This window comes from Sabethes cyaneus, chromosome 3, assembly GCF_943734655.1.
Source record: "Sabethes cyaneus chromosome 3, idSabCyanKW18_F2, whole genome shotgun sequence".
NCBI lineage: Eukaryota > Metazoa > Arthropoda > Insecta > Diptera > Culicidae > Sabethes > Sabethes cyaneus.
In genome coordinates, this window is record NC_071355.1 from 17768437 (window position 1) to 17779219 (window position 10783).

Sequence of the window (10783 nt, forward strand, 5' to 3'; positions counted from 1 at the left end):
AAAAACAGAAGGTGGGGCACGTGTCCCAACCTAGGCACGCCAGTGGCGGTGCTGCTGAGCACATGACTCTAGATAAACATATGCTAAAAAAAAATCTACAGATGTTGACCTGCCAATTAAATGACTTAATCGATCAAACGGAATTTCCATCACATTCCATCGAATTGGAAAGCTGCCAACTATGCTAATTAGCCGATTTTGGCAAATCGAATACCCTCTCAACAAGCCCAAGCATGCTGTACACAGTAGAGAGCGAAAATTTTCGGATGACATAACTTTCGTTCAGAGTGTTTGGAAATAATTCGTCACTTGCATTCAAATTCAATATCATTACATCTCTCTTACAGCTTGCTATCACGAAACTCGACACACAGTCAAATTTAACACCGAAAAAACGGAAACGAACGTCCTACCGTCGGCTGCGTGATCGGCTGCGTTGTTTCTTGCTTTTCTTCGTTTTCTTCTTGTGATGCCGATCGTCCTCGTCGGACCCGGAATGACCGCCACCGGCCGCCGCCGCCGCCAGCCGTTCCCGGGAATGGTCTCGGCGTTGCTTGTACTTGTGGGATTTCTTTTTCGTACCGGAGGAGGTTCTTCCCCCGTACGAGGAGGAGGACGATTTATGCCGGTGCCGCGATCGGTTGCGATCCGCCGGCGAGTTATCGTCCGTCGAGCGGTGCTCGCTTTGACTGCTGTCTGCGGGTCGCGCCCGGCGCGATTCGTAGCGATCTCGTTTGTCACTCCGATCGCTGCGTTCGTAGCGCCGTGAATCGCGATTATTGCCGCGATCGTCCCTTCTGTCTCGATGGTCGTGTCGAGACGGTGATGGAGATTTATCACGATGCCGGTGCCGGTGTTGGCTGTACTCTTCCGTCTTTTGTCGATTGGAGGACGCGGAAGACTGCGGCTTTGGAGGAGGCGAATCCGACGGTTCACGTTTTATCTTCCGTTCGTCGCGTTCTTCTTCCTTTTTGATAGAAGCAGTGGGGTTGGTGGCGGAAGCACGATTCTTGAATTCTTCATATTTAGCGTTATCTGCAGAGAGAAATTATATGCTTTAGATTTTGATTATCTTCAAAGAAGAAGCAGCGGATGAACTTACTCAACACTTTGGAGTATTTGCTGTATTCTGCTTTCGAGACAAGCTGGAGCAGGTACTCGTTTAGCGATTCCTGGTTGCCGCCAAGTGCGAAGCGAATCAGTACACGCGATGTGTCTTCGTTGAGGCTTTCGACCTGAAAGGAGAACAGAAAAAAGTGAATATTAATATCTGAATTTATTGCATTATAATAAAATTATCATATCGGTGAAGTTTTTAAGCACTGAAAGACTAGCAACTAAAGAAATTCTAGATGAGGTATTATTATAATACCTATAATAGGACATAGTATTTCTGACTTTTTCTTTAGTGAAAACTTCCCAAATAATAGTTATGTTCAAACGCTGAAGAACAAAATAAAAATAATGTTGTTTTTGAAGTTTAACTGGTACAAGACACAGAAAAAATATTCAGCAAAGTTTTCATTTGCCTGAATCTGAATTGCCGGGTCTTCCGTTCAACTCCTGTCATCCGATTCTGTACGACAACCTTCTCATCCTCCGTATTCGTCGCAGAATGCCAGTTTGCGTTAAAGTTTGCTTCTCGCTGGGCGGAGTTCTGAGGCGTTGGGAGGAGGATGCCTACTCGTCCCGGCCAAAACAGCACGGAACAATCGTGTTGCTTTAGGAAAGGCCAAAGACGGTTTTCCAAACACTAATTCCCAAGATTCTCCATCCGATTCAACAATATTGCGTGGTCAACACGATTGAAGTCAGCTCTCTAGCGTACCCAAATCTAAAAGCTGGCAACGGTCTAACGGTAGCAAGGAAGACGCCACGGTAAATATCTTAGAACATACGGACAAATCTTCATTGCACACGTTCTATTCTAGCTGTCCAGCACAAGTTATGGGGATTACAGATGATACAGGCGTTTTCAAGTATTGGTCGCACTAATGCGCAGCACAATGCTTTCAAGCAATGCGGATCTTTAAAGTCACGTGCGATTTTTGTGATGAATCCCAGTTGCTGCGAAGCTCTTGAGATGTGAGCTTGTTATCCAACAGAACTCCAAGATCAGTAATCTGATCGACGCGTTCTAGAACAACTCCGTTTATCTGATAGTCAAATGAGATAGGCACATTACAACGATGAAATAATATAGCAACCCATTTAGCAATGCTTACTGTTAGCTTGTTTCTGTTACACCAATCAGCGATGATGTCCAGTAGTGGTTGCAATCGGCGGCAATCGTCAACAGATTTCTCAACTAGATAGATCTTTAGATCGTCGACATATACCAGTACGCATCCGGAACCCAGCAGAATAGCAATACCGTTAAAGTACAAGACGAAAAGCAAAGGCCTCAAGTTATTACCTTGTGGGACGCCAGAAGAATTACAAAATTCTCGCGAAACTGTCGAATTCAGCTTGACACGTAAAGTACGATCTCTAAGATATGAGCTCAACCACGAAGTCAGTCCATCAGAAACACGCAGTTTAGAGAGCTTGTGCAAGAGTATTTGATGATCTACTGTGTCGAATGCGGCCCTATTATCTGTGTACACAGCATCGATTTGCGTTCCGGCTTCCATTTGTGAGATGCAGGTACTGGTGAATTCGATCAAGTTAGTCGACCCAGAACGGACCGGCATACATCCATGCTGGTCAACTGAAATATAGTTTCTGGTGCGGTTCAGGATTACACTACTGACGATGATTTCAAAAAGCTTTGATCCAACAGAAAGAGTTGTAATGCCTCTATAGTTCTGTGGTCAGAAACCTCTTTCTCACGTAGCTCACGGATCGAGTGAATATGCTCGTCTACGAACCTGACTACCTTGCTTCTATCGGGAGGGATGTAAACTGCTACAAGCAAAAACTTTGTGCCTCTGATAACAGCAGAAACGCAGACTTGTTCGAGACAACTTGCCATCCGTGTAACTGGTGTGTTTTGAGAGTTCCTAAATAGTAAAACAAACAATACGACTGCTAAACGCGGGCCGGAACTCGAAGGCTTCTATAATGTCAGCTTTAATGCGCCTCGCATGACCTTCAGGTAATGATCGTCCAGGAGATAGTTGAGACGAGCTGAAAGCGTTCGAAAGATCAGGAGGAATCACGTTCAAAACGGCACCCTACTTGCCTGAGGGTGGTTGTCGGGAGATTCCGTCGACTCTGTTAGCAGGAACCATCCGGAACTTGATGAATATGCAGACAGGAAGTATCAGGAAGCTCGACTTGATCGGGTGACTCAGGGACTCCCTTAGTACTGTGGGCAATGTGAACTGTGAACTTCACTAATTACAGGTTCGTTACAGCTGTAACTTAAGAAGAAATCAGGCAGGTGGACGGTATCGGAAATCAGATACTTGTCTGAGAAAGGTTTACGGGAGATCCCGTCTTCAACCACGACCGAAGCGCCAGGACGGCTTTGTTGGCAGGAACGAACACGAGAAGCGGGACGATTATATTGACAGGAACCATCAGGAAGTGCCATTTGGTTGGGTGGCTCAGGGACTCCCTCGCAGTAGCAGACAATGCGTCCTGGATATATACGGCAACATTATTGTTTAAGAGCTGATTTGTAAGTTTACTGAGAAAAGAAAGAACTTAGGATAGAACCTAAAGAAAATTAGTTGGGAAACTACGCAGATGATGTCGCTAAAGACGCATGAAATTCTAAAATAAACTCACAACACCTAGCGTCAGGCACTAGTGTATTGTTTGTAGTCCATATATACTAGCGCCAGAGGCAAGCTGCTGTCAGTGAGCAAATCATTTAGTCAAGGAAAGAATCATTTAATTGGAAAACTATAGTAGTGGTGATGCTAGTATATTGGGAGATTTTAATTCGAATTTTATCCACGAATTCTCAAAAAAATTGTTCTTGCAGGATAGCTCTCTGTCGGCTGTATGCTCTATTTGCATTGTTCCGGTTGTTTCGGCGCACTTTCGTTGTCTTTTTATCATCTTTTTGTTGTCTTTATTCGTATTTGTTATCTCTCTGTTGTACTTTGTTTTACCTATGGTTTAAAAGTAAATCCCAAGCAACAATGTGAGTTTTATTATACTCTTATGGTGGTCTTCAAGACTAATTTGGGCTTTAAATGCCACCATAAGAGTGTAATAAAACCCAGATTGTTACTTGGGATGTAATATTTTTCTTGTTTTGATAGCAAAGGAGGCCGTAAAAATGGCAAAGAAGGGTCGAAAAGACAATAAAAAAGGGCAAAACGATGAAAAAATACTCAATACTCAACACTCAACAGAAAGTTGCAATTTTTGAGCATTAACTAAATCCACCGAAATTCAAACATTAAAAGTTAAAGTCAGCCTGGTTGTAAAGGGTGTCCCACATCAAATTGCACCACGGAGGAAACACTAGAAAATTACCCTTTGGATATTTTCTCTTGAAAATTTGGGTAGAAGTAGTTTAGAGTGTATCGTTTACACCATAGTTTTATCGCGGTCAGTTTTTCGAAAATTGCAAAAAATGGCGTCACCCGAAAAGCAACGTTGCGAATTTATTTTGCGCAAGCACCTGGAAAATCCTCAACTATTTCATCGGGACATAGGAAAACAACTCGGAATCATGCAGTTAATGGTGAGTCGTGTGTTCTGTTAGTGATCAGGATTACAAGCGTGGTGTCGAAGCGTTTTGGGGGGGATCCCAATGGTCAGGGATGTTGCGAAAAAGTTGAATCTCTTCAAGTCTTTCGTTCAGAGAGCCAAAGACCGGGAGGGACTGCATACATACAAAGTGCAGAAGACTCCAAATCGTGTCGAACGGCAAAATACAGTGGGAAAGTCACGGGACCGGAAACTGTACACCCCGATGCTGACGAAGCCTCATTGTCCCATCATGGATGATGAGACTTACGCCAAGGCGGACTTCCGGCAGCTTCTGGGGCTACTGTACTTCACCGCCCAGCACAAGTTTGGTGTTCCAGAGGAGATAAGGATGTAGAAACTTTCAAAGTTTGCCGAGAAATACATGATTTGGCAAGCGATCTGCTCATGTGGCAAACGGAGTGCACCGTTCGTGGCTACCGGGACTGTAAACGGGCGGATCTACCTCAAGAAGTGTCCACAGAAGCGTCTACTTCCTGTCTTGAAGCAACACGAGGGCCCTACGATCTTCTGGCCGAATCTAGCTTCGTGGCACTATTCAAAGGATGTCTTGAAGTGGTACGAAACCAACGGGGTTACTTTTGTACCCAACAACATGAACCCCCCCCCCCCCACCGTACCCGAACTTAGGCTCATTGCAAAATACTGGGCTATTATGAAGCAGGCACTACGGAAGCATCTTAAGGATGTCAAATCTGAGGAAGACATGAAGAAAAAGTGGGATTTCGTACAGAAGAAGCTGCAGCCAAATGTTGTACAGAGCCTTATGAGTGGAGTTAAGTGTAAGGTACAAGCATACAGTTATGGTATTGAAGATGAATAAACTAAATATGCCAAAAACTTACTAATGCTTTAGATTTTATTGTCTGAAAGTTAAGTTTGAAAACGATCTATCAATTAGGTAATTTTCTACAGCGTTTCTTCCGTGGTGCAATTTTATGTCTAACACCCTTTAGAGCCAATCGACGAATGGGTTCATTGCTGACCGTAATTTGCGCGATGCGCGTTCAATCGAAGAAGGCGTTGATGGCGTTGTGGGCGTAGAGGACAATGTTTACATCTTTACGTCACTGTTCGAGAAGTGTAATTCCTATTAGGAGGCATAGGTCAGCATAGGGAGGTAAGTTATCATAATTTCTTCACGGTAGTGTACGGCAAATCCTTGAAACAAAGCTAAGTGTTTCTGTACGCGATCGATTAGCTTTATTCAATTATCGTAAAATGGATTCTATATTTCGCAGCATTGCAGAGGTATCCCGTCAATGCGATAGTCATACCCCATAGGCTGCTTTTTACGATGAAAACTGATTGCAGTGCATTCGAAAATGCTTAGCGTTATGTAATCGGGGCTGCAAATGCACAGGTCGGACGTGAAGAGTCCTTTCGTTTCGTTATTGGAAGAGAAAGCCCTACCATAAACGACAATCGCCTAATAGACCAGCGGAAACAATATTTAGCAGAGAACCCGACAACTTCGAGGCAGACTCGCTGACCGGCAGATGGATACGAGGATACCCAAGTAACAATGGGAGTTTTATTGTACTCTTATGACGGTTTTCAAGACCAATTTTGGTCTTAAGTGCCATCATAAGACTGTAATAAAACCCAAATTGTTACTTGGGTACTAAAGCAGCGGGTATTTGGGCGACTGGAGAGCGGCAACCCAAGACCGACAAACGTGGAGACGGCTCCTGAATTCGTAACGGATTCGATAAGCGGATTGTCGCCGAAAAAGTAAAGTAATGAAAGGCATTTACGACATTATCTCCCTTCCAGAAAAAGATGACAGCGTTAAACGTAAGCCTGGCTCCGGCCGCCCGACGGTGCTGTGCTACTGAAACTGAAGACCGAGAGCAGGGTGGTCTTATCGCTCCGCCTCTTGGCCCGAGAGATCGGAGCAATCGGCCAATCGGTGAAAAAGTAAAAAGGCCGACCGTGTCTGAGCAGCAGGCAATCATAAAGAAAGAGCTGCTAAAGATGCTGGTGAAAAACATTTTTCCAGCGAAGTGCTACGTCATGGTCATAATGGATGATCAGTCCCAGGACCTGGCATCGTCGAAACAAATAAATGAAACTGACTTTCTCTTACCTTCGCTTCATACATGAAGTGACTTGCTTCATTTGTTGAACACAACGTTTTAAGCAAGCTTCAGTTGAAGTTGGTGGTTGTTTCAATTGACGACGGCAGAGTGTCAGGTACGATTTGTCGAGTCGACATTGACTAGGAAATGTTACTCAAATTCAATTTATTTGCATTCAAAGTTGCTGACCTTCTTCTGAATATTTAAGAGAAAAGTACAAATGAAAAGTTGAAACCGATAGTCATGGTGAAGTGAAACCCGTTTCGCTGACGATGACTGAAGCCAGTTGGAAACTGAAACGGTGCTGCTTCTGTTGAAACCGAAGCTTCACTGCTTCATTGTTGAGTGACGCTATGCAATTGAAGTTGACGTTGTCGGGCCCTGATGAGTCCTGCTAGACGCTAAATGGTTAGGACTGGCAGGGAACCGGGTACTTTTTTACGTCCTCCACTAAGAAGGTAAGGAGGTCCTTCTTTGGCTGACAATCAGCGAGAAGAGAATGTTTATTCCATTGTTCATTCCCTTGGGGCTTGTGGTGAATGGGGAGATATACAGTACGAAGTGCTAGCCGGAAGTTGCCGCTTCCAACAAGAAATATCACGGTAAGAGGGGTGTGGTCTTATGTGGTCCCTGGAGGAGACGAACCGGTTGAAGATAAACGTTCTACGATCGATAGAATTTTTTTTGACGAACCTCATACGGAGGATCTAGTCCAATAATTTCGTGGCCGAAACCGAGAAGCAATTAATGGACAAGGTCACGAAAAATCTAAAGAACGTGCTGGCATCTATCCTTTCATCGGCAAAGGCTGAGGTTCCAAAATTAGTCCATTTGTTAACGCATACTGAAATCGATTGTTTCACCGATTTTGCGGTGTGTGATGAAGCATTATCGTGCAACAAAATTTGTTGTAGTCTTTTTTGATTACATTCTGCATGTAATCTGGTCGTTTTTTACCAAAAAGCACAATTAAAATTGATCATTTGTTGTTGGTAGCGTTTACTAGTAACGCCAGGTTTGAGCTGCTCATAGTAGATCGAACCCTTCTGCGACACAATGAATTGTATTTCGTTAGATTGGACCTTTTGAAAAGTTACGCGGGATTTGTATGCATAGTAAACAATGGTCGGTGATTCAGTTTACATATTTGATGTAGTTGTTTATCAATGTGCACTACCGATCTGGGCTATTTGGCCTTTAATCACTTTCAAACAAGTCTCGGATCTTCCGATTGGTCAAGTAATACTAGTCTTACATGATGATTAGGGTTATCTTTCAGTAAAATAAACTTCTCATAGAATCAAAATAAGAGCCTCAAAGTCAACAAATGAATGCAATTTTGGGTAAGCAATACCAACGAAACTAAAGCATTTTTACGGGATCAGCAGAATACAGCTCTTTTGATTATTCTTATTTGCGTTCAGTTCTTTTCTGATGATCCCCTGCAAATTATTCATAATTCGTTTCAAAACGCGCTGCTGACAAAGGCTCTGTTGCATTTAATTCTGGGTAATTACCCTGCTGCAATAGTATGCATCGACCAACAACTGAGCAACTGTGCGCACCGGATAGCTATCGACTAAATGCTCTGAATCAGCTGCTCTTTGTTTATCAGATATTGTAAAATGGCACGTGTAACCATGTTTTCAGCGTCGATTCAGTATACTCCGTTAAAAAAAGGTTTTGGGAAAAACAACAGTTTTGTGATTAAAAATGACAACTGTAATAATGATAAAAATCATGGCATGCTATGCTAATGAGAGGTGCATTTGAATTCATTGAGAATAAGAACACTTTCCCAGCAATTAGACACGACAATAAATTTCTTTCGCAGAACCATCACGAAAACACATCTGACTACTAAAATTGTGCTAATCACTCGTTATCTTTTATGCGTTTCGAGGCATTACAATCTTATCGCACGGCGGCGTTGGCAGCGGCAAAGCGGGTGTACTTTTATCGAACATTAATCATATCAGTATATTTTTCACCGTCACTGGTCGACGGCGGCAGTGCAGCGGCGATGAAACCGAATCGCGACATTCCCGGCTACGTGCAGGACGGCATCCGTAAGGTGGCCCGTATCCTGCAGTTCGGAAACCAGTTCACCGTAGACTACGATTTCCGCAGCGACAGTCATTACAGTTCGGCTGCCGTTTCCGCGCGCTACCAGATTACCCTGCGGGAGGAGCTTCGCGAATTGACACTGCTCTGCAAGGTGCCGCCACCGGATGCGGACGATACGCTGCTGGCGCTGTTCGAGCGAGAAGTGTTCCTCTACCAGCAGCTGTTGCCAACGTTTGCACAGTTTCAGCAGGAACGTGACATCGCGCCTGCTTCGGCGGAGTTTGTGTTTGCACCGGTTTGCTATTATGCCTACTGTGATACGCGAAAACGTGAGGGTATACTGATTATGGAGGATGCCGGTAGGCGGATGTTTGGCAACCGGAACAAGTACAAGCCGATTGACTACGATCATGGCCGGCTGGCGATGATTCAGCTCGGCCGGTTTCATGCCGTTTCGCTTGCTATGAGGGAACAACATCCGGAGATTTTCGAACGCTTCCAGCGGCTGGAGGATGTTACGGGTGATCGGGTGATGGCGTCCGACGGATTTAGGGAAACGATGGATCTTTCGTTTCGGCATGCGATTGGGACGCTGAGCGTGCACGAAACGGTGAAGAAGGAAAAGTTGAACAAGCTGAAGGATACGTTCGTGGAAGAGTTGAAAACAATTGCGGATAGTGAGCTGTCGGAACCGTTTTGCGTCATCTGTCATGGAGACTACAGTGCGAGTAATATTATGTACAGCTATAATGTAGGTTTTGGGAAATTTTGGATAGTGGTAATTGGTTTACAAGGTATTATTTACGTTCGCAGGGAGGATTTCCGCACAGATTGGTCATGCTGGACTGGCAGCTGGCGAAGTATGGTTCGCCGGCCTTGGACTTTCTACACTACATGTTTATCAGCACGGACGAATCGTTTCGAAGACTTCACTACGACAACATGCTACAGACCTACCAGAATGCACTACGCGACCATATGGAACGCCTTGGGGGAGACAACGCGACGGAACGGTTTCCGCTGACGACGCTGATGCGATTGATTCGATCACAGGCCAAGTATGCTGTGACGCTGGCAGTGTTGCACATACCGCTCATGATAACCTGTGCCGGTGAGGAAGAGGAGGAAGCCCCCGACGGAAAGGTTGCCAGGGAAAATGGAACCCGGGGCAGTGGATCGTACGATGCCGTGTATCAGGAACGGATGCACGGTTTATTGAAAGACATTTTCCGATTGGGCTATATGTAGAATAAACTTAGTATATCAATGAGTGGTTTCAATTGATTTAATTCCAAATAGAAAAACTCAGGCTCAGCTCTAAAGGTTGTTAAGATAGTTTTCGATTTCTATTTTTGCATCCTGCCTCGGATATCAATTGATCGATCGAGAAAATCATCGCCTCACGACAAGGCGCCCATTGATTGGCTGTCAACCTTCAACCAATCGTGTCAATAGAATTTCTCCTATTCTTGCTCTGATCTCTGACATTGCCCCATCCAATTGGAGCGAGCAGTGAATCAAATTACACACAATGCCGTTGGAAATAAATTCCCATTCACTACACGGCTCTATCGTGCGTAATAGAGGTGACTATCAACAAGTGTACCTATGTAGATCGTTCAAACGAACGAACAAACGGTGTTCTAATTTTACACCGTCAACTGGAGTGTACTTGAACGCACTGTGGGGAACGTTGAGTACAGGCTTCGGCAACCAAGCAACAAACCGCCTCAAATAGACCAATCGTCAATTGGCAAATTTGCTCGAAGAAAGCTTCCTCGCGTCGTCAATTGAAGAGAAGATCGAAACCAAGAGACAAAGCAAGCGTAGGAAGGCCGCACACGCTACACCACTGCACTGATGGGGATTGTTTTCCTTTTGCGTACTAGGGATGTTCCAATCACAATTTATTAATTTAAAATTACGATCATACCGAGAAATTTTTCAAAACTATGTTGCGGAAA

General features: G+C 44.3%; 2 protein-coding genes across 2 annotated transcripts in view; one reads left to right on the top strand and one right to left on the bottom strand.

Moving 5' to 3' along the window:
* Positions 1 to 342: 342 nt before the first annotated feature.
* The window catches only part of LOC128744706 (G-patch domain and KOW motifs-containing protein-like), a 61081-nt gene continuing 50640 nt past the window's right edge, over positions 343 to 10783 (bottom strand). Inside the window, exons 3-4 of the mRNA XM_053841890.1 lie at positions 1103 to 1235; positions 343 to 1035 (exon numbers count right to left, since the gene is read on the bottom strand). Of these exons, the coding sequence (XP_053697865.1) occupies positions 410 to 1035; positions 1103 to 1235 (759 nt within the window). The 3' untranslated portion in view covers positions 343 to 409. The remainder of the gene's footprint in view (positions 1036 to 1102; positions 1236 to 10783) is intronic.
* On the top strand, positions 8661 to 10070 carry LOC128744709 (uncharacterized). Its single transcript, XM_053841893.1, has 2 exons — positions 8661 to 9570; positions 9633 to 10070. The coding sequence occupies exons 1-2, from the start codon at positions 8776 to 8778 to the stop codon at positions 10065 to 10067; spliced, it is 1230 nt and encodes a 409-aa protein (XP_053697868.1). The 5' UTR covers positions 8661 to 8775; the 3' UTR covers positions 10068 to 10070.